The sequence below is a fragment of the Chiloscyllium punctatum genome, chromosome 11, assembly GCF_047496795.1.
Source record: "Chiloscyllium punctatum isolate Juve2018m chromosome 11, sChiPun1.3, whole genome shotgun sequence".
Taxonomy (NCBI): Eukaryota; Metazoa; Chordata; class Chondrichthyes; order Orectolobiformes; family Hemiscylliidae; genus Chiloscyllium; species Chiloscyllium punctatum.
The window spans coordinates 23,497,381-23,522,337 of NC_092749.1; the positions used below are offsets into that span (position 1 = coordinate 23,497,381).

At 43.8% G+C, this 24,957-nt stretch overlaps 1 protein-coding gene across 1 annotated transcript in view; it reads right to left on the reverse strand.

Moving 5' to 3' along the window:
* crim1 (cysteine rich transmembrane BMP regulator 1 (chordin-like)) overlaps nt 1-24,957 on the reverse strand; it is a 211,218-nt gene that overhangs the window by 62,445 nt on the left and 123,816 nt on the right. The window contains exons 6-7 of the mRNA XM_072580500.1: nt 20,762-20,944; nt 15,821-16,018 (exon numbers count right to left, since the gene is read on the reverse strand). Coding sequence (XP_072436601.1) covers nt 15,821-16,018; nt 20,762-20,944 — 381 coding nt within the window. The remainder of the gene's footprint in view (nt 1-15,820; nt 16,019-20,761; nt 20,945-24,957) is intronic.

Genomic DNA, 24,957 nt, shown 5'->3' on the forward strand with positions numbered 1-24,957 from the left:
AGGGTTCAGCTTATTTCAGCCATTAATCATCTGGCAGACACAGTCTATCGTAGCCAGAGGTGACACTGGGCATGTTTTATATCACTGAACTTTGAAAATGAGAAGTAATATGAGATACAGACCCTTGAGGCGTCAAGTTGGTAGGTGCAGTGTGGGCGGGGGGAGAAACTGTGTACCAGAGAAATTGAGTGGTTAAAAAGGGCAATAGTCAATATGTGTTCACGTCGATATTCTTGAAGGATTAATTCCTCATGTATTAATTTGACTCCTGTTCTTCTTTGCGTTTTAAAAATGACCCACAAGTATCTGTCCAGCTTGTGTGTTATCAACCGATAGCATCACACTTGATCAGCCGCACACAATGTAAGTCATTGGTTCCCACTGATCCCTTCTGAAATCACTGCACAGAGGCTAGTATCCAGTCACCAAGTCACCCTTTATTTATATGTGCACAGTTACTTGGTCTCTGACTAGCCAACTCAGAACTAATCCCTAGAATAAAGAGACTCTCTGAATCTCCTGTTTATATCTGTCAGCCAGGGCTCCCTGCTTGGCCTAGGTTAACCACCCTAACCAGGGATCTCATAGTCAATAAGATCCACTTGGTTTCAATCACCACACGCTCCATCCTGGATTAAAACTGTTAAATCAGAAACTGCAATGTATGCAAACAGTCAGTCAAGAGAAATGGGGGAACAAATGGGAGAGGATCCAGTCAGCAGCTACAACAAAACTAGTCTCCCACTGAGCTTCCATTTCACCGATGTTTCATCTGTGATGTGGCAAAACGGGAGGAGGACAGGAAAGCTGTGACAGAGGGTGTGGAAAGGGAAAGAGGGATATTCAAAAAGTGCCCTCTGAGCCTTTCCATCATATTTTACATTGCAAACAATTTGAGTACCCCCAAGGGCTAACAAACAATACACTCAGAGAAGCAACAGCCTTCGCTCATTTTCATGCCACTGAAGGTACAAAGCCTTTAAATGGTGGCTCTCCTGCTACCATACTGGTGAGGAACGTTGGTGGCCCTGGACTGCGTCAATGTGAATCTGGAGGCCAAATGACCCTGCCCATATGCACATGCGTGGTGCCTGTGTGTTCAATGATCTGCTTCACCATGTGTCCCAATCTCCAATGCTGCACTCTTTTTGCCACCCGTCACACCTCCCTCACCTCGGTTCCTCGTTCCCAGGGATGGTAAACAGTGAAGCAGCAACGTAAGGCACCCTCTGAGATACATATCAAGAGCAAATGCATAAATAAACATATGAACTAGAAAAATGAAGCTGGTGAACTATAACCACCAGTAGCATCATGGCATAATAGTGAAGATAACAGGGACACAGTGAATGTAAGGGAGCAAATGGGAACATAATAGCCCTGGCTGTAATACATTAAGAAAGATAGACAGGGAGGTATAGCAGTATTGATCTGAGATACTGTTGCAGTACTAGAAAAGAATGGTACACATAATTTCGTTAAAGCTGAGAAATGACACAGCCACTACTATGCTGTGAGTATATAATACAAACCACCAAATAATGGGAAGGAGCAAATTTCACTAAAAAATTTTGAAAAGATGAAAAAATTTAAGAGTTGCGTGATAAAAATAGACTTCAAATATCCTGTATGGACAGCAGTTCAAATGAATGAGGAGGAACTCTTTGTAATACTTAGAAGAAAACATTCCCAATCAATATGTTTCTTGCCCAGTGAGGAAGGAAGCAGTGCTGGGTCTAGTTTTGGGGAATTAAGAGGGGCAAGTGAAAATTAAGGATTCTGGGTAATCCAAGATGGAGGATGGGAAAAAATTCAGGTTGTAACAGCTGCTCCTTTATTGAGGTATTTTATGTGCTGGAGGTGATTTCCTCGAATTCCAGGAGCAGCAATTACTGTTTTATATGCTGTTGCATTGTTTTGGAACTTTCGGAAAAAAAAGTCAGAACAACAGAATTTTTAAAAGTGAGAAGCATAGACAAAGGAAGCACATGGTGAGGTCAGTGCAGGAGAGAAAGAAACTGACACTGAAGTGTACCTGCACAGTTAGTGCCTTTACTGTTTGAATTCATGTATTGCTGGACATCGGAGTGTGTCTGAGAAAATTAACAAACCGTGAAATTCACCACTGAACTTGGAGGAACTTGAAGTTCACAGCAAAGAAGCAGATGAGTGTACTGTTGGTTTAAGTGTGACCTACAGAAAGTCTGCAATAGTGAGTAGAGTGGGTTCTTTCTTGATTATATGTTTTTGGAGATTTGTCTCTTGATTAAACTTAAAATATAAGCCATAACTATTAATTTAACCTGGTGCAGTTATTAAACAGGAATAAGATGGTGTTATTTTCTGGATCTGTAGATTGTGAAGAAGCAAAATTAACCTTTAGTAGAGTGAAATGTGCTTCTTGTCAGATGAATTTAAAGAGATTTTTAAGGATTACTGTGCATTACATCTGCCATAAATGTTGTTGGTCCTGAATCTTATCAGATCGAATGGATCAGTTGGAGAGACAGTTAGAAGCAATGAGGAATTTGCAACAGCAACAGTATGTGATGGATGGCAGTTATAGAAAGGGGGAAAAGTCTCAGATACAGTCACATAGATGGGTTAACTCCAGGAAAGGTAAGACAGGTAGGTAGCTAGTGTAGGTGTTTTTTGTGGCTATACCCATTTCAAACAAGTATGTTCTTTTGGAAAATGTGTGGTGGGCGGGGAGGGGGGGGGGGGGGGGGGGGGGGGGGAATGGATTCTTAGGGGAACGTAGCACGAACAGCCAAGTTTCTGGTATTGAGACTGGCTCTAATGCAATGAGGAGTACATCAGCTTCCAGGAGATCAATTGTGTTAGGGGACTCTCTTGTCCGAGGTACAGACAGACGTTTCTGTGGCCAGCAGCGAAAAATCAGAATGGTGTATTGCTTCCCTGGTGCCAGGATCAAGATGTCTCAGAAAGGGGGCAGAATGTTCTCATGGGGAGAGGGGCCACAAGAGGTCATTGTCCACGTTGGAACCAATGACATAGGAAGGGAAAAGGATGAGAGTCTGAAGGGAGATTACAGAGAGTTAGGCAGGAATTTAAAAAGGAAGTCCTCAAGGGTAGTAATATCTGGATTACTCCCAGTGCTATGAGCTAGTGAGGGCAGGAATAGGAGGATAGAGCAGATGAATGCATGGCTGAGGAGCTGGTGTATGGGAGAGGATTCACATTTTTGGATCATTGGAATCTCTTTCGGGGTAGAAGTGACCTGTACAAGAAGGACGGATTGTACTTAAATTGGAAGGGGACTAATATACTGGAAGGGAAATTTGCTAGAACTGCTTGGGAGGATTTAAACTAGTAAGGTGGGGGGTGGGACCCAGGGAGATAGTGAGGAAAGAGGTCAATCTGAGACTGATACAGTTGAGAACAGAAGCCAGTCAAACAGTCAGGGCAGGCAGGGACAAGGTAGGACTAATAAATTAAACTGCATTTATTTCAATGCAAGAGGCCTAACAGGGAAGGCAGATGAACTCAGGGCACGGTTAGGAACATGGGACTTGGATATCACAGCAAATACAGAAACATGGCTCGGGGATGGGCAGCACTGGCAGCTTAATGGTCCAGGATACAAATGCTACAGGAAGGATAGAAAGGGAGGCAAGAGAGGAGGGGGAGTGGCATTTTTGATAAGGGATTTTTGATAAGGGATAGCATTACAGCTGTGCTGAGGGAGGATATTCCTGGAAATACATCCAGGGAAGTTATTTGGGTGGAAGTGAAAAATAAGAAAGGGATGATCACCTTATTGGGATTGTATTATAGACCCCCTAATAGTCAGAGGGAAATTGAGAAATAAATTTGTAAGAGGATTTCAGTTATCTGTAAGAATAATAGAGTGGTTGTGGTAGAGCATGTTAACTTGCCAAACATAGACTGGGACTGCCATAATGTTAAGGGTTTAGATGGAGACGAATTTGTTAAGAGTGTACAAGAAAATTTTCTGAGTCAGTATGGGGATGTACCTACAAGAGAAGGTGCAAAACTTGACCTACTCTTGGGAAATAAGGCAGGGCAGGTGACTGAGGTGTCAGTGGGGGAGCACTTTGGGGCCAGTGACCATAATTCTATTAGATTTAAAATAGTGATGGAAAAGGATAGACCAGATCTAAAAGCTGAAGTTCTAAACTGGAGAAAGGCCAATTTTGACGGTATTAGGCAAGAACTTTCAAAAGCTGATTGGAGGCAGATGTTCACAGGTAAAGGGACGGCTGGAAAATGGGAATCCTTCAGAAATGAGATAACAAGAATCCAGAGAAAGTATATTCCTGTCAGAGTGAAAGGGAAGGCTGGTAGGTGTAGGGAATGCTGGATGACTAAGGAAATTTAGTGTTTGGTTAAGAAAAAGAAGGAAGCATATGTCAGGTACAGACAGGATAGATCGAGTCAATTCTTAGAGTATAAAGGAAGTAGGAGTATACTTAAGAGGGAAATCAGGAGGGCAAAAAGGGAACATGAGATAGCTTTGGCAAATAGAATTAAGGAGAATCCAAAGGGTTTTTACAAATATATTAAGGACAAAAGGGTAACTAGGGAGAAAATAGGGCCCCTCAAAGATCAGCAAGGCAGCCTTTGTGTGGAGCCGCAGAAAATGGGGGTGATACTAAACAAGTATTTTGCATTAATATTTACTGGAAAAGGATATGGAAGATATAGACTGTAGGGAAATAGATGGTGACATCTTGCAAAATGTCCAAATTACAGAGGAGGAAGCGCTGGTTGTCTTGAAACGGTTAAAGGTGGATAAATCCCCAGGACCCGATCAGGTGTGCCCTAGAACTCTGTGGGAAGCTAGAGAAGTGATTGCTGGGCCTCTTGCTGAGATATTTGTATCTGATAGTCACAGGTGAGGTGCTGGAAGACTGGAGGTTGGCAAACATGGTGCCACTGTTTAAGAAGGGCAGTAAAGGCAAGCCAGGGAACTATAGACCAGTCAGCCTAATGTCGGTGGTAGGCAAGTTGTTGGAGGGAATCCCGAGGGGCAGGATTTACACATATTTGGAAAAGCAAGGACTGATTAGGGATAGTCAACATGGCTTTGTGTGTGGGAAATCATGTCTCACAAATTTGATGGAGTTTTTTGAAGAAGTACCAAAGAGGATTGATGAGGGCAGAGCAGTAGATGTGATCTATATGGTCTTCAGTAAGGCGTTTGGCAAGGTTCCACATGGGAGACTGATTAGCAAGGTTAGATCTCATGGAGTACAGGGAGAACTAGCCATTTGGATACAGAACTGGCTCAAAGATTGAAGACAGAGGGTGGTGGTGGAGGCTTGTTTTTCAGACTGGAGGCCTGTGATCAGTGGAGTGCCACAAGGAATGGTGCTGGGCCCTCTACTTTTTGTCATTTACATAAATGATATGGATATGAGCATAAGAGGTACAGTTAGTAAGTTTGCAGATGACACCAAAATTGGAGGTGTAGTGGACAGCAAAGAAGGTTATGTCGGATTACAAAGGATCTTGACCAGATGGGCCAATGGGCAGAGAAGTGGCAGATGGAGTTTAATTCAGATAAATGCGAGGTGCTGCATTTTGGGAAAGCAAATCTTAGCAGGACGTATACACTTAATGGTAAGGTCCTAGGGAATGTTGCTGAACAAAGAGACCTTGGAGTGAAGGTTCATACCTCCTTGAAAGTGGAGTCGCAGGTAGATAGGATAATGAAAAAGGCATTTAGTATGCTTTTGTTTATCAGTCAGAGTATTGAGTACAGGAGTTGGGAGGTCGTGTTGCGGCTGTACAGGTCATTAGTTAGGCCACTGTTGGAATATTGTGTGCAATTCTGGTCTCCTTCCTATCGGAAAGATGCTGTGAAACTTGAAAGGGTTCAGAAAAGATTTACAAGGATGTTGCCAGGGTTGGAGGATTTGAGTTATAGGGAGAGGCTGGGGCTGTTTTCCCTGGAGCTTCAGAGGCTGGGGGGTGACCTTACAGAGGTTTACCAAATTATGAGGGGCATGGATAGAGTAAATGGACAAAGTCTTTTCCCTGGGGTCAGGGAGTCCAGAACTAGAGGGCATAGGTTTAGGGTGAGAGGGTAAAGATATAAAAGAGACGTAAGGGGCAGCTTTTTCACACAGAGGGTGGTACATGTATGGAATGAGCTGCCAGAGGATGTGGTGGAGGCTGGTACAATTGCAACATTTAAGAGGCATTTGGATGGGTATATGAATAGGAAGGGTTTGGAGGGATATGGGCCAGGTGCTGGCAGGTGAGACTAGATTAGGTTGGGATATCTGGTTGGCATGGATGAATTGGACCGAAGGAACTGTTTCCATGCTGTACATCTCTATGACTCTAAGTGAAGATGTTTCAGTGGGAAGCCGTGACCATAATATCAATTGGTTTATGGAAAAGGATGAAGAAAGATTAAATGTGAAAATACCCAAATGGAGGAAAGCTGACTTCAGCGAATTGCAAAGGGGAAAATGAAATGTTAACGGTGGTGCAGGGACAGAATGGTACTTGTCTTTGAAGCTGATGGGACATGCTGGGAAGGCTGCGGTTAAACAAAAGTTGGTGGTCCCTCAGGCTTTATAAACTGAGACAGAGAATGAGATTTTAACTCTGACCAAACTCATTTACTGGCACGAGCTAAACCTGGCCTCCAGACCACAGAACCAAGACAATTTTGTTAAAATAAAATGAACTGAAAGAACTTAGCTGCTCTGGCAGTAAGTGCTGAGAGAGAAACAGAATTAATGTTTTAAATCCAGTATGACTCATCTTCTTTCTCCTGCACTTTTCCTTTCAGATTGTCAACATCCCCAGTATAGCATTTTGCTCTTGTTTTAGCAGTTTTCCTGAACTTCAGTTAATCATTGGTTAGGTAGAATGTTGTACTGGATTAGTGGTGCTGGAAGAGCACAGCAGTTCAGGCAGCATCCAACGAGCAGCGAAATCGACATTTCGGGCAAAAGCCCTTCATCAGGAATAAAGACTGTGAGCCTGAAGCGGTTCTGGGCATCTCAGTTTATCAAAGATGTTAAGGTCTCATAAGATCCATGGTGAATTTATTTGAATGGCACCAGAATGAATGCCTTTGATTAAGCAAATGGGCAAAGAACCTGGCAGATGGAAAATAATGTGGAAAAATATGAAGTTCAGTACTTTGGCAGACAGAATAGAGGAGGTGAATATTATTGAGATGGGAAAGGACTGCAAAAGGTGGAGCACAGGGGGATTTGGGTCATAAATCACAAAATTCTAGCATTCAAGGTCAGCAGGTAACAGGAAAGACTATTGGAATGTTGGCCATTATCTCAAAACAAATGGTGTTTAAAAATAGGCAAGCCTTTCCTAAAGTACTAGCTGCACCACATGGAGAATACTGTGAACAGTTTTGGGTTGCTTTTGTAAGGAGGAGCTTATTAGCATTGGAGGCAGTCCAGAGAAGGTTTGCTCAGTTTATCTTGGGTATGGAGGGATGTCCTTATGAGGAGGTTGAGCCTGTACTCATGGAATCTAGAAGAAGGAAAGATGATCTTATTGAAGCATACAGGATTCTTAGGGAGCTTTATAAGATAGGTGTGGAAATGTTGTTTCCTCTTGAGAGACAGTCTAGGGCCAGAGTGAAAATCTCAGAATAAGGGGTCGCAAATTTAAGACGGTGATAAGGAGGAATGTCTTCTCTCAGAGGGTAATGAACCTTTGAAACTCTTTATTGCAGAGGGTTGTCGAGGCTGGGTTATTAAATATATTCAAGGCTGAGATAAACAGATTAGGGAGGGAATCAAGGCTTATGAGGAAAAGGCAGGAAGGTGGAGTTGACGATTATCAGGTCAGCCATGATCTCATTGAGTGATGGAGCAGAGTTTTAGGCTCCTATTTCTTATGGTCTTATGTACTTCAACTCCAGGGAGAGACTGGGCAGTTGCAGCAGTTCTCCTGGGAGTAGGGAAGATTAACTGGAAATCTGAGAGAGATGTTACACAGAAACATGGATGACAGGATCAGGAGTAGGCTATTTGACCCCACGAGCCTGCCCTGCCATACAACAGAATCAGCCATGAGCTCACCAACCTAATCCTGCGGCTATGATTTTTAAAATTCATTTGTGAGACAGACCAGCATTTATTGCTCATCCCTATTGTCCTTGATCCCTTTAGTCACAAGAGCTTTGCCTACTTCCTTCTGAGAAACACATAATGTTTTGGCTTCAACAATATTTTGTGGGAGTAAATTCTGGGTAAAGAAATTTCTTCTCCTCTCAGTCCTATAAAGGTTTACCCAATATCCTTAAACCTTGACCCCTGCTTCTGGACTCCCCCATTATTGGGAACATCTTTTCAACATCTAATGTGCCAAGGCCTGTTGGAGTTTATAGGTTTCTATGAGATGCCCCTAACATTCTTCTAAATTCCAGTGAATACAATCCTTACTGACCCAAAATCTCCTCATTTGTCAGCCCTGCCATCTGAGGAATCAATTCGGTAAATCTTCCCTGTGCTCCCTCCAAAGCAAGAACATCCTTCCTCAGATAAGGAGACCAAAAGTGCACATAATAGTCCAACTGTGGCATTTGTAACCATTAAAGGTTATGATACATTAAATAAGGAGAGATTGCTTTTCATGACAAAAGGGCTGGTAGGCAGAGCTTACAGATTTCAGCTAAATGCTAAAAGAACATGAATGAATTGAGGTGAAAACGGAAAGAAATTGTTACAGTGAGTTGTTATGATCTGGGATACACCTCCTGCGAAGGCTGGTGGAAGCAGATTAAATAGTGACATTCAGAAAGGAATAGGATAAATATTTGGAAGTGGAAAAAAATGCCCAGCTCTAAGGCAAGAGCTGGAGAGTGGAACTAACTGGATGGCTCATCCAGATGGTCACAGCGCAGCCTTGCTAAGATGATTACTGATCCTAAGATCTTCTCACAGTATAAGTACAATGAGGAGAGGATGGTGCGCAGAGCTGTGGCTAAAATCTCATGCTGCTGCTGCTGAACATAATTATTCTGCCACCTTGCACCTCCACTAAGTACATTCAGTTTTCTTTTAAAGTTACATGATTCTATAAAGAGAGGGCATTACGTCCTGTTTTGGTGCCTCCTTATTATGGTGGTAAGTGCTTCTGGACATGAGGTAGACAAGGCTCAAACATCAATTATGAAGGGAAGCCCAGTCTTAAGTAGACAAACCCAGTAATGCTGCAAAGACGCGAAAAGTGCAAGGCAGAGTCTTTTGCAGTTATATAATATCTTGACAAACTAAGGACATCCCAAAACATTTTGTAACATCTAAGCAGACATTACTGGAGGGTAGTCACAGTTCAAATGCAGGAAATGTGGCAACACAACAGCAAACTCCCACAAACAAAAATGACAGAATAAACAGAATTTATTTGAGTTACATCGACCAGCTTAAATATGAGACAATTCCACTGCTTTTCCACTTTCTAAAGTGCTGTATAATCCTCTATCTTTTAGGCTCAAAGACACCATCTCAGATAGTGCAGCACTCCCTCAGTATTGCACTTAATTGTCAGCCCAAGTCTCTGAAGTGGATTTGAAGTGACAATCTTCTCACTCAGAAGCCATGGTTGGCACTGCACTGAACAGAATACCTGTCTGTTGGCTGTGGATAGGCTTCAGTGGCTCTTTTTGTATCAAGGTACAAATTCAAACACTGTTCATTTTTTTGGATATGCATGCCTGTGATTAAATGAGCTGAGAACAGAGGACAATGGAAATAATTTCACACAAAAAAAATGCAGACTGAGAAAGAAAAACATCTGCCCTTTTCACTTCACCACACAAGACTCAACAAATAAAGGCAGAATCATTGCTAGACTTCCACACACTGGAATAGACAAACAATAGCTAAGCTTGGGAGAAGAAACAAACCCTGCACAGGCAATATAATCTAATCTTCTTTGACTGCTGTACTGTGGTCATGTATTAAACCAATGCACTGGGGAGATGGGAAAGTAGCAACAGATATCTGTGCGGTTTGAAGTGCAGAGACACATCCCATTGATTGTTGGGGTGGGGGTGGAGTGGAGGGGGAAATGTGTCAATATGATCCAGCTTAGTTCACCCTCCCACTGTTCTCCACACTCAACATCCTCCTTCCACGTCCCAAGAGCTCCAAACATGACTTCTCTCACTCAAGGATTCTCGTATATTGCAGGGGTCCAAGCCCTCTGGAATGTGAACTATGTAGGTTTCTCAATAGCTGATTGTAAGTGGTGTCCATGTCAGTTGCCTTGTAAAGTTGAGTGCATTGCTCTGCATTTGAGAAGCTATGGAGACCTGTGCGTGTGTGTGTGTATGTGTGTGTGTGCGCACACGTATGCTTGTGCATGCCTGCCTGTCTGCCTGCATGCATATGTGTGTGCATACTTGTATTTGCATATTTGTGTGCGTGCACACACTTGTGCTGAAAGAGTTTCACAGGGAAGAGACATAGTGAATTATTTTGGAGAATGAAGCTTTCTTTTGTGATATGTAGGGTTTCTTCAGCAATGTATGTGTGTGTAATTTATACAGTGAACGCAGTCTTACACAATGAACAACACATCCTTATCACACATTCAAGCAGCATGGAATTTATTTTGCATAGAGAAGGGAGATAATATCTGGCTTGGAATCATCACCTACGAGGTAAAAGCAATTTAGAAGTTCTTTTGGTCCCCATTTGTCTGCTTGCTGTCACTATGGCAACCATCTCACCTTGGACTCTCCCTCAGTATTTAGTAGCTCCCTGCCATGCATTGGCCTTGTGGAAGTAAAAGCAAAAATAACTACACAATTCCAAGGGCTAGCTTTGCGTCAATTTATTGTGGTTTCTTTGAGCTGATACTGAGTCTATATTATAATTGCAAGTTTTCCAGCAGTATCAGATGTTCTATTCATATCATTATCACCTCCTGAACGTATTTTGTCAATATTCTGCTGGTTGAAGTTCTACTCTTCACCCTCATAAAATATGCCTCATAGTGTAATGCCCTCCACCAAGGTCATCTGTACAATTCCCACTGAGTTACATTGCAAACACAGATTCTTATAGTAACTGCTAAAAGAAAAAGTCTAAGATCCAGCTTGTCCTTAGCCATCCTGGTGGTCTCAAGACATACAAAGATATATTCATCCTCATATTTAAATCCCTCCAAGACTTCACCCTCCTTACCTCAATAAACTTCCCCACTTCTACATCCTGACCCCTCTGAGAGCTGTAGTTTCCTCTGATTCCAGTCTCTTGCTCATCCACCTCCTTTGGTCCATTATTTGTTGCCAAGCCTCAAGTTTCCCTGGAATTCTCTTCCCAAATGGACTACACCACCTCTCCTCTCTTATAAGGCCCTTCCTTGAAACTCACTATGTAGACCCTGCATTCCGTGCTCAGGGTGCTTCCTCCACAGGCTTCTGGGAATGACAACTGTACTGGGAAAGTGCGAGTGAGGCAAGTAATCAATTACCTGGTCTGTGCTAAATGGTTACTTATCGGCTGGAGTTCCATGCAGAACAGCTAGACGTTCCACCCCACCCCGACTCCAACCCCCTTTGCCCTCTGCAAGAAGAGGGTCAAATTTTACTTGACTCTGAGGCAGGAAGTGGGGGGAGGTAGTGTTGGTAGAGATATTATTTGATCAAGTGGAGTTAGCTAAAGAGCGTTCGCCTTCCCTCCTCCACTCCTACCACAAAGTCAACATATCAGCAGTGACAGTACAAAGCCCTGATATAGCTAATTAATTGACCACTTAGAGGCAGGCCACCACTGATAAAATACCACAGGAGATGGGAAAGTCCATCTAATTTTACAAATTCCGCCAAGCAGGGGATGAGAGTGTGGGGGAGGGACTGGATGGCAGGATGAAAAATTCTAAGGAACTGGAGACATTGGTCCTGTTGGATTGTCCAGTGACACAGTGCTCTCAGAATGCCAACACTGATACCATTCTGCCATTGAGACACAGGGAGGCTTGGCCAAGGGGTTGGGCATTTCCATCAAGCTGAGTCCTTCTACACAATGTACTCTTTCATGACTGCAACTCCAACCCACTTACCCCCTCGACCAAGATTATACCACATAAAATCATAGAATTCGATGGCATAGAACAAGGCCATTTGGCCAATCGTGTGTCTGTACTGGCTCCCAAAAGAGCTACCCAGCTAGTCCCATTCTCCAGCCCTATCTCCGTAGCTCCTCTAACTTCATCCCTATCTCCTTAGCTCTGTAACTTCATCACTTTCAAATATATGGCCAGCTGTCTTCTGAAACCTCATATGCCTCCACTCCTCTACCCAGACAGTGCATCCTATCAACTCTCTGAGTTAAGAAGTTTCTCCTCATCTCACTCCTACTTCTTTTGTCAATAATTTTGAAATTGTGACCCCTAGTTAATGACAATAACAACTAGTAGAAACAGAATATCCTTCTTTACTCTGTCAAAATTGTTCTGAATTTTAAACACCTTAATAAGGTCACCCCTTAATATTCTCTATTCCAAGGAGAATAAGGCCAATTTCTCTAACCTTTCCTTATACATACGCTTCCTAATTCCTGGTATCATTCTGATAAATCTACATATGCCTAATTCCCAAGTGAATTAAGCAACACACCATCCTCTCATCTTCCTAATTTAACCCTGAGTTACTGACAATTCCCTCTCTCTGATCCTGAGTTTCGCACGGATATCTGATTATTAAAGGGAAACTTTTAAACTGACATAGTTTTGCTTTGATTAGCAGAAATGATGTCCTGACCTACCTGCCAGGAACAGGAATCTCTTTCAGCAAGTCCTTGACTAAGCTATTAAGAGGTAGTATTTCAGCTAAGATATTCAAAAAGCCTTGAAGAAATTAAGAAGATCTGAACAGTAGAAAGGGAAATTTTCAGAAAGTCAGCTCGAAAAATAGGAGCTCGTTGACCCAGTTACCTTCCACAATGGACAGCAAAGTGTTTTGCTAAAATATTTTAACAATAATTAAATATGAATATGGAAACTTGGAGATGGAATCCCTCTACTAACGCAAATTCTAACTCAAAGTCCTGAAGCCATCTTTTCCACTGCGTCACTTTGGCCGCCTTAATGATTACTGTACTTCAGTGACCTCCGCACAAGCTCTGAAATACTCTCCCATCTCACTTTCCTTCTTTATCATGGGCCTTAAAACTTACCTTCTTGACCAAACCTCTGGTCACCTGACTGAATACAGCCTTATGTGGCTCAATGTCATGCTTTGTTTTTCCAAGTTTGTTCTGCAGTGGGTTTGCTGCAGTGTTCCACCGTGGCTCAGCACAGGCTGGAAGAACAGCATCTCACTTTCTGCTCGGAACCACCTGTTTAATCCCTAAAAGATAACTGGACCTTTACTTTCAGTATTAAAGAAGAGACAAGTGGGATTCAAAATGCTAACTCTGTTCCTTTTTCCACAGATATAATCATGCCTTCTTAGTTTCTCCAGAATGTTCTATTTATCTTACATTGAGCAGCCTGTGCGTTGTTCAGATGAATGACAGTACTTTTCCAATGGAAAAAAGCATCACAAAATGCCCTGTTGGTCGGCCATCTTTTCTCCTGACTCTGATTTAAATGGATTTGACCCATGGGAAAAAAAAATCCACCTGCTCCGTTGTAATTGGATGACAGCATGGATACAGGGGCAAGCTGTTTAGGAGGCTCTACCTTGGTTCTCTGACACACCACCCTTGCTCCCAACTGATAAATCTGTTGTTGGCCATTACACCAGGGAGACCAGCCCAGTCTTTCCTCAGGTAGACCCCATCTGTGAAGGAGAATGGGCCCTGATCCAAAAGACTCTTTGACAGTCCAGTGCACCCTCACAGCATTAAGAATCCAGAGCAAGACTTGGCTGAGAATGGGATAAAGGAAGGTGGACGGTTACGCTGCAGTGTAGGAGGGCATAGGGTCAGGGCTGTTTGGGGCAAAAGCCGAGGAAGCGTTCATTTTCTTGGAGGTGAGCAGGGGTTGGAACTCATTGTGGCTGAAGTTCGAAGGGCTATAGCTATTTCAGAGACAGCTGGATGCTGTAGTGGGGAAGACATTTGGGTTGGTATCCTGGTAGGAGGAGATCAAAAGGACTCCACTGAGATCAAACGGGCCGATGGAACTCTTCCTGCAAACCTTTCTCAGCATTTACCATACGCACAGTCAGGAAGAACAGTAGATAGTTATAGCCCTATACTTCATTTACCTTCCTTTGTCTCCAGGCACCTGCCAGCAATGAACTGTAATGAAATTACTATACGATATACAGGAGCATACCTTACTCCAGACATCAGAGGGTAAATATACCACCCAGCAGATATCAGGGAGAACAAGTCAAGCTCTGTGCGTTAGGTTCCTTCATGACCTGCTAACTCAAAGCAGCCACCTGCCAGGTGTGAATTTGAAAATGTTCTGCAAATGTTGTTGTAAGATCCCAGTGAAAACATATGAACCATTCCAAAAATAACTTTTCATTTACCACTTGCATTCCTCAGATTCCCAATTTCCCATGTAAAAGAGCGAACGGCCTTCACTGATTGAACCAGCTCTGTGTCAGGCTTTGGTATTTTACAAGATGAGGCAACCTTCCCAAAACCCTTAGAGGGCTGATAATGACACCTCTTCCAATCCCACAGCCCCCTATTATGAAATGAGAGTTGGTGAGGGCAAGGTGAGGTTGTTGGGATGCTGAGATAGGAGGTAATCATTAAAATAGAGGAAACATCTTCTCCCCAGCCTGGAACCCCTCAGTCTGGCGATGTTGTTAGTCCCAGGTATCAGATGGTGTCAGCCCTTGTGACGGGAATGTCAGGGCACCATGAATGAGAGCTTAAGGAGCAGAACATAATTGCGATCCATTGCCGTTTTGATATAGTCGCATGTTTGCTGCTGTCCCTACCAGGCGCCCACCATCAGAAAGAAGAGATAGTATGTTATTTTAATCTTCAGAAGAGTTCCCCGTGACGCATCAGGAGAGAGATCACCCCCTTACCCTTACTCTGTTCGGCTCTGGCCCCATCCCAACCAGATTCTCTGACCATCAGGGGGCATTACCCACTGGTCACCTCCTTCCATGCTCTACATTGTTCCTGATGGGTTTCAGTTAGGAATGGGACACGGGGAGTTTATAACCGACAGTTCGAGCCTTGTGGGGCAGGGCCATGGGGTGAAACTGAGGTTTGAAGAAGCAGAGGGGCATTTTTTTTCATATCACGGCTGGCGGTAAAGGGTCACCACAGGCCTTTGGTGTCAGAGCGGGTCACTCCGTATCCCCTTGGAATAGCAGGCACTGCACGGAAGCAGCAACTCAAAAGGCAGCGTAGAGATTGGGTTACAGAACAAGAATCTCTGAGAGCTGACAGCCTGGCTTTCCCTTGTTGTCACACCTCTAGGTTCTGAGGGATGGGCCAGTATATTGAGGAATTCAGAGTCTCCTGCACACTCTCTGTTTCAGTCTCTCTCTCTCAGCTGTACTGCACAGCCAAGGAAACATGGGGCCTGGAACCTACAGTCCGTGCCTCTTGTATTGATACAGCCTGTTGGCGCTAGGAACTCATCATCATAATAAAAAGCCATGAAGTCTGACTCAAAACGTACGTAGTTGATGAAAAGCAGTTTGATTTCCAGGAGTAATTATCATTAACTCCACTGGAGGAGTGGAATATTAATTCTACACAATTCTATCAATTAGCATATTATCCATCTGTGTACTTCACTAAATTGCTGCCACTGAACATGTGTGACTACAATGTGTTTTTTTATGTAAGCTTGTTTCGATGCTTGCCCTGAACGAACATAATTATATTCTCAATTTTAAAGGCTTCCTTACCTTCACACACAGGGCAGCACTCTCCTGGAATCTTCACTGGGTTCAAGCAGCTCTGACCACAGGCTGTGGCCATACAGTGGGGCTCTCCATTAATACACTGGCAGAAGGTGCAGTCATCCTCACGCCACCTGTCTCCATGGGCACGGATCTGCCCATTAGCATAACACCCAGCGGGGTTGTGGATGGGGTACACCGGGTCTGTCAGTGGAAAAACACAATATGCACGGTGGGTGAGAGGCATGGAGAATGTCTTCCAGAGAGGACAGAGATAAGCAGACATAAACCAAAGGGAGCGATGGGCACAGCCGACTGGGAAAGTGCCACAAGAGAGATCAACACAAGCTACTGATGGATGGGCACACAGATAAACCTGACTGGTAAAGCAGGAGGGCTCTCATGAAAAACATAAAACCTATCTGTGAGACACACATGTCCACAAACACACGCGAGTTGAATACAGTATTTGATATTCCAGTTACATTATCGCCTGTTGCATGTCAACTTGTTTGTGGTACAACCCTGACTATAGCCGCTGATATATCAGTACCTTGCATGATGAATTCCTTTTTATTGTGTGTAAGTGCCAGCACAGTAAACACTGAAGCATTCAGGGGACAGCAATTCCAAAGGGTTCTGCATTTGTCTGTTGGATTATTAAATTTAACTCTTCCCAGCAATAGAGGTGCAGCCTGTGCAGCAAGTTTTTCAACAGGTCATTCAAAGCAGTTTGGGAGCCACAGTTATTTGGAGTTTGAAGACAGAGAGGGAGGGAGAGAGCAAGAGGTCCTTACAAAAAGTAACTTTTAATCTGTGCTGTACAACTTGAGCACCACTGGCTTTGTGCAGCCAGAAATTAAGAAGTCGTTCTGGGAGTCAAGGGATGTATAATTAACAATGTGGCTCAGTGTGAAGTCAAGAGTAAGTGGACAGCTTAAATTCAGCAGGAGGTTCTAAGCATCAGTAAGTTCAGCTAAGTGCTGAAATTAGAACTTTGGAGAAGTCCTTGGGGCTGTGGTGATTTGGAAGAAATTGTACTACTAAATGTTCAGTGCAGCTGTGAGCAAAGGTGAAGGAAATCCACAAGCAGTAATATGCTAACTGATAGATTATTGCCTCGTGTTAATTTTGGGATGTCAGAAGATAATTTAGATCTAACTCTGTTTATTTATAAATCTAACTTTGTCAATAATCTTTACACGTTTGTGTAAGTTATCTTTGTCATAACCTAGTTATTCTTTGTGACCAAAGAAACCAGGCTGAATTGCTTCTCGTAGTAAACCTGGATAATTAACCAAATCCCCACGTGAGTTAAAGTTTGTTATGACCATTGGAAGCGTGGGACTAGAAAGGAATCAGTGCCCCCCTCCAACTTCAGTTGTAACACTTCATATAACAGCACAGTATCCACAGAGACTGGGCCATGAGGGCTTTTATTTATAGTACAGCTCTGTCCACAGAGACAGGTACATCACCACATTAATGCATGGCTGTTTCTGGGGAATAGGCTGAAATGTAAGAGAAACTGACTTGTTGGTCAGCGAAATATTGCACAGTGGAGTTACTTGTGTGCTTGCTTTAGTTGTTCATCCCTTGTAATGAATATGACAGTGTTCAGTGTCTGGGGTTTGTGGTAGACTTCTAGAGAGTGGCTGATCCCAGGAACTAAAGTGACGTTTTCGGGGTGTCCTTAAAGCAGGTCCTTTGGCTGCTGGGAGAGGGCTGCCAGACTTGAGCTCTCCATTGAAGATTTGTATCTCCCTAATCCAGCACTCTCCCAGCTGGCACACTCAGTCCGTCTGGTTTTCTGAAGAACTCACTTGTGCTTCCAGAATTTCACAATGCAGCAAGGAAGACTTCCAGACATTGAAATGCTGTCAAGGCAGTGCGAGGAACAGCAGGCCGAGATTTGGCTACTGCAAAGAGGGGCGGGAGAGGTAGAGGGGATGGCAGAAAGACTCACACCGACCCCTGATAACCACTTGTGAGGTCCAGCGAACTGTCTGATCTGCAGAGATCATGCCCTGTCCTGAGGCTGCTGGAATAGGGAGGAACAACCTGAAGAGACACTCCTGGCTACATGACCAGCCCAACTCAGTCACACCAGTCTCAATACAGTGTGAATGCTTGGCATGCCAGCACGGGTGAGCACTTCATGGTCTGGGTCATTTCACTGCCGTCTGAGGCTAGCAATGGGATTTTTCCATTAGTACAGGATCAGTGATGGGAAGCACACAATCCCAAATAAATGCACACCAGGTTCCAGTGGATGTTACCATCTTGATAAAGGTTGTATTTCGATAATATCGAGAAAACACCAGACAGAGGGGGTTAGTCAAAACCAGAAACTGCTGGAAAAACTCAGCACCTGTGGCGAGACATTAGAGTTAACGTTTCAGGTCCAGTGACCCTTCTTCAGAAGTATGAGTAGCTAGGAAAAGGTAGTATGTATTCTGAAGATGGGGAGGTGCAGAGCAGATCTCTAGTTTTGTTCCTCTTGCCCTGGATAAATTCGATACAATGGACAGGTTGGACTGAGGGTCTGTTTCCATGCTGTACATCTCTATGACTCTCTGACTATGTCACTAAGCTCTTGAAAGGCAAATTCCAATCACTTGGCATCATTTTGGTCATGCATCTTTTAATGTAGGCAATGTTTTTGCAAAATCCAGCTGCTAATACTGAATTCTGTATGTCATTCCATCTCTGCAGTCAAGCCAGAGATTTGAAGGTAGGTGTTTTGCCAGTCATGACAATGCCATGCAGTGCTACTGTTGGATATACTGTTTGTAGCCCTCTGCTTTCAGCTCTAAATGCCACCTGTCACATTTTCTGGGTGAGACAACGTGAGTGTGGCATAATGGCTCAGTGGTTCGCACAAAGTCCTCACAGTGCCAGGGACCTGTGACCAATTCCAGTCTCAGGTGACTGTGTGTGGATCTGATGGGCCAAATGGCCTGCTTCCATACTGTGGGGATTCGATGTAATCAGGGAGTATTCTAACCCCTATACCATGCCCTGTGTAGCTACACAGTCAACCTAAGGCAATAGCGTGCCCAAGAAATTGGCAAAAATCAAGAAATCTGCGTGGCAAGAAAACGTGGCAAGGTTGAACTGTCCCAGCTCTGTACGGCCAAACAAACTGAAGGGGCTGTATCCAAAAATTTGAGTTGGGCAGAAGTCCATTGCAAGAGCTCTACATCAGACACAAAAAGAGAACTTGAGTAAATTCTAGAAGAGTCCATTTGGATTTGCAACCCAAGAAGACCCGTTCCATGTGTAGCTGACTAAACAAATATCAGGAGAGGCTTGAAGACCAAGAAACAGTGAGGGAAATAGTGTGTGCAACCAATATGTAAATTTGTTGTAAAGGCATAAATGTTCTACCATGCAAGATATTAAACTTAAGAAAAAAGAACAGCTTGACACACTGTTGAATCTGGCAGCAGCAAGAAACGCTGGTCAAAGGAACACTTTCACATTATACAGGGGATGCCTTCAGGATCACTGGGAATGGGGAATCCCAAATCAGTATAACACACCAGGTCTGCTCTCCCCAGTGACAAGGCTTCAGCCTGAGTTCTGCGGTGGGGTGAATCTGACCAGACTCTGCAAAAAAACCCGACCCTTCCAAAGCAGTAAATACCTTCTTCATGTAAACAGAAAGCTTCCCTCAAAAGGCAAAATCAGATGGTGTGGGAGGCCAGTGCAGACTCCTAGTCTCGAGGTGAAAGCCAGAGTGGGCTCCCTGCTTTTGAAAGACAGTCATGCTGAACATTTATCTTCACTTCTTCATAAATTTCTAATTTATACTTCAGGTATCTCGTAATGCTGATCTTCTGCCTTTACTTTTTCATTTTTCTTATTTATGATTTGTACCTAGATATCTTTGTATTTAAGTATCGGCAACTTTATACACTTTTCGCTGTACTCATGTACCCCTGTGCTTGAGTACACGTGACGATAAATCCAATTCTATTTCTAACGAGCTGGGAATTAGGGGCTAATATCATGGCTCACAGCGTTAAACAGAAACAGGCTAGAAACTGCAGCTTCCCTTTAAATAAATGAAGTGCATTAGAGCAGAGAACAAAATGTTGTAACTGCCATGTAATAGGACTGCTCCAATGCAGCTTAATGGGCCAGTCTAACAATCTCTTGTGCCTGAGTACAAACTTGCTAATGGTTGAAAGATGGGTTAATATCATTAGTTACAAGGCATTCGGAGCACACAACTGTGCCAGATCTGAGTTAATATATGGCGTTTTCCGCTCCTAATTTTTCCCAGATCAGATATTGGTGTATAGCTTTACCATTGACCTCTGAAATATTTTATTCAGGAGACCTTGCTTTGCTGGGTAGTAGCAGCAGGTTATTTGAGTAGAGGATACCTTCACAGAATGACTGAACATCTTCTAAACCTAGAATTAACTAGATTGGATCTCTTGTGGCATTGTGTAGTGTCCCTGCCTCTAGGCTAGAACATCTCACCTAGCCTGGAGGGGCTGACTCAACATGCCTAACAGATTGATTAATGTTAGATTGGAAGTAACAAAGATTGTCAGGATTTATGCACTATATAACCTTCTTCTCTATAAACAGGAAATGCTGGAGAAACCCAGCAGGTCTGGCCGCATCTGTGCAGAGAGAAACAGAGTTTACATTTCAAGTCCAACATGACCTTCCCATTCTTCTGAAGGTTGAAGCAGCTATGTAAATGTAACTGAACTCTATTATTTTGCAACTAGTTGTCTTCACCACCTGTGCTGATATTTGGCACTGACACCTTTCTGTTTGATTGCGATCCCAACCAATTTTCATTCCAGGGATTTTAACGGAAAGGTAACTGGAATAGTTTCAGTAGCTGGTAGATGATCGGTCAGATGTGGAAGATGAAAATGCCCCCTTCCGGTACAGAAAGGATATTAAATCAAGAACATTTACCTTCACAGACTGGGCAGCACTCTCCCTCAGGTACGTAGTACCTGTCACAGTGCAGCTCTCCGCATTGTGCTGAGAAACAAATCGAGACACCACCTTGACATCTACAGAAACGGCACGCATCCATCCGGAACATATTCCCGTCGTAATATTCCACACCATTGAATATGCACGTGGGCTTTGTCTCTGCAACGACGGAGTAGAAACAATAAACTCCCATTAGACCCTATTACCTACGGCATTTAAGAGCAAGCTAGAGAAATAAATAAGGCAGGATAAGCACACCATTAACATAACTTGGACATAGAATCTCTACAGTGTGGAAACAGGCCCTTCGGCCCCATAAGTCCACACTGACCCTCTGAAGAGTAACCCACCCAGATCCATTCCTCTACCATATACTAACACCTGACTAATGCACCTAACCTACACATCCATTGTGGGAGGAAACCGGAGCACCCGGAGGAAATCCATGCAGACACAAGGAGAATGTACAAACTCCACACAGACGCCCAAGGCTGGAATTGAACTGGGTCCCTGGCGCTGTGAGGCAGTAGTGCCGACCACTGAGCCACTGTGCTGCTTCTGCATGCCTTGCCAAATGGCCTGTTTTTAGCTGTAAACATGTTAGAAAGTTTGTTATTCTTTCATGGGATGTCAGTATCATTGGTAAGGGCAGCATTCCTTGCCCATCACTTGTTGCCTGCATAGCAATTCCTGAGGGCAGTTATGTGTTAACCACATGTCTCCGGGTCATATGTAGGCCAGACCCAGTAACATGGCAGAACTTTTTCCCATTAATGAACCAGGAGGGGTTTTATTACAAACCATGATACTTTCCACGGTGGTTGACAGTGCCCTTAGCTATGTCTAACTCATCTCTGCACTTCTGCATTCTCCCCTTCTCTTCCCACCCACTATAGTGATAGAGTCCCCTGGTCCTCATTTATCATCCCATCCACATCCACAATCCAGAGAGTCATTTGGTGCCATTTCTAACACTTCCAGTGGGAAGCCACACGTTCCATTCTCCTCCATTTGTCAGCCTTCCGCAGGGACCATTCCTGGTCCAGTCCTCCTCCATTCCCAGCACCTACCCACACCTCATACAGTCATAGAGTCACAGAGATGTACAACATGGAAACAGACCCTTCGGTCCAACCCGTCCATGCCGACCAGATATCCCAACCCAATCTAGTTCCACCTGACAGCACCCGGCCCATATCCCTCCAAACCCTTCCTATTTATTGTACCCATCCAAAGGCCTCTTAAATGTTGCAATTGTACCAGCCTCCACCACTTCCTCTGGCAGCTCATTCCTTACATGTACCACCCTCTGCGTGGAAAAGTTGCCCCTTTGGTCTCTTTTATATCTTTCCCCTCCCACCCTAAACCTATGTCCTCTAGTTCTGGACTCCCTCCCACTTCCTGGGCACCTTCCCTTGCAATTGCCGAAGGTGTAATACCTGCCCGTTTACTTCTTCCCTCCTCACTATCCAAGGCCCAGGACACACCTTCCAGGTAAAGCAACAATTTACATGCACTTCACTCAATCTAATCAACAGTATTTGCTCCTCCCAATGTAGTCTCCTTTACACTGGGGAGACAAAATGCAGACTGGATGACTGCTTTGCTGAATATACACCTTCTGTCCAGAAAAATGACCCTAAGCTTCCAGTTACCTGTCACTTCAACACACCACCTTGTTCCCTGGCCAACATCTCTGCCTCAGGCTTGGTGGAGTGCTCCTTCAAAGCTCAACACAAGCTGGAAGAGAACAACTCCTCATTTTCCGCTTGGGAACCCTGCAGTTTTCAGGACTCAGTATCAAGTTCAACAATGTTAGGGCCCGAGCACCTTTTCCCATGTCCTTATCCTAACCTCCACATACCAGGCCCTGTCATCACACGGATTGCTATCACAACTGAACCATTGTCAGATGTCAATGGTTCCCATTTGCAGCTACTGATTTGTCCAGGCTGATCTTTACCCCTTCCTTCGTCTGCTCAACTTTATTTTCTCTCTATCTGGGCCACCTCCACTTATCATTTACTCCTGCACTCTCCCCCACCACGTCTTCAGCATATTTACTCATCTTTTCCTAGATACAATGCATTCTGATAAATGGTTACTGGACTCCAGTTAACTCTGATTTCTCTCCACACCTGCTGAGATTTCCAGAAATTTCTATTTTTGCTTCAGCTCTGCTGCTCTTCTGTTTGTTTTTTGTTGAGTTTTCAGTCTAGCTTACAGCAGAGTGTAAACTCACAGATGTTTTCTACCGGCCAGAACGAGTTTTCAGGAAGAGTTGATAAAAATAGCACCTCTTTGCCCTTCAATTGCCTCAGCTCATGGAGCCACTGATCGCTGGATGAGACCAGATGAAGATAAATTTGTAGCTGCCAGCTAGCTTCACACAAACTGCATTCCCATTTCTGGTAAACCACACTTTATACATCACTCTCCCACTTTTACATTCATAACATGGAGAGGGGGAGGCTGGTCCTGAAAAACTTTCTTAGCCTTGTCTTCCTCCCGAGGACATTTAACACTAGGGGTGTCTCAAATTGCTCTGACTAAAACTGACTCCCTTACCCTCCAGCATAATGTTAGCATCGCCTTTATGCAGGTTCCACTGGGGTTAAAGCAGCAGAACCCAGTGTAGCAATGGGCTGTGGACCAGTGTGTCTATGGTAAAAACAATGACTGCAGATGCTGGAAACCAGATTCTGGATTTGTGGTGCTGGAAGAGCACAGCAGTTCAGGCAGCATCTGAGGAGCAGTAAGTGTGTCTATGTCTGCTGCTTTCAAATCTGCAAACACTGGAAATGTCTTTAGTGTGAACGCCACCCATCCAAAAATAAAGAAAACGCAAGCACATATACACGTACACGTACACACACACACACTCACTCGCACACAGACACACACACACGCACGTACACACACCCACACGCATGCACACACACATACACGTATGTGGGCACAGCACCATAAACACACGTGCAAACGCACAATTCTAAAAAATATTTTAAATGACAGCAGTGTGCAGTTGGACAGGCTATTGATTGGTGGATCTCACTGTCTGTCAGCTTGACTGGCACCTCAGAAAGCTGTAGGAGTGCAAATCACACTGAAACTCTGAGAGCTCCCTGGAAACTGAGCAGAGAAACGTGTGGTTCCTGCATGTGGTTGCAAACCGTTTGTATGTTTGAAGAGTGAAAGCCCATGCGATTCACAAATCCAGTGGCTACGGGAGTGCAGTTCGTGACCCCTTGTGTTGTTGGGAGAAAAGCAATGGTCATGAAACCCCATAGAGCTTAGCCATCTCATTGTCATCATCAACGGAGTAATCGGTGAATTCATCCGCATGATGGAAGAGGGTATTGTTCATCCTCTTCGTGCAGCTATGAATGGCAGCCTGTTAAATACTGTCTGTGCACCCAGAAATGAATCAACAGTGAAAGAACCTAGAGGTTGCAATCGTTTCGGGCTTTGCTGCTAACCTAGGTGACTGCAGGTCTTGCTATAAACTCCCACCTATTTCAGTACACTACCCAGGGAAGCCTCAGTTGTCTTTGGGTTTGCACCTGTAGGTAACTTAACTGGAGCATCTAAGGGAGGAGTTGACCAGGTGGATATGTTATGTAGGTCTCTTCATGTGCAGGAGAAATTAGAACAAGTGGTCATAGTTGAAAAATAAAGGGTCATCCATTTAAAATTAAGATGAGAAAACATTTTTCATCCGAAGGTAGTGAGTTTTTGGAATTCCCTTCGTCAAAAGACAGAAGTGCAGAATCTTTACATATTTTTTAAGGCAGAGGGAGATAGATTCTCGAGATCCAAAGGATTAAAAGGTTATTGAGGACATACAGGACCACAGAGAGGTTAAAATCAGTTTGTTCTCATTGAATAGCAGTGTAGGCTCAAAGGGCCAACGGACCTGTTCTTGTTCATATGTTTATACCTCCATGGACATCACATTCTGAGGTGGAACCTGAACACTCTGGTCCAGAGGTAAGGACACTGCCACTGTGCCACATGACCCTCAATTAATGACCTTTTTATGAATGCTACATGCATTTTGACAGAGTGCCTTTGATGGTGCTTTTTCTTCAACGTGTTATTCTCTATTTTGCTCCCATTTGATGCTTGCCATTTTCCATTTTTCCATTGTTTTCCATTTTTGGTTTCTACTT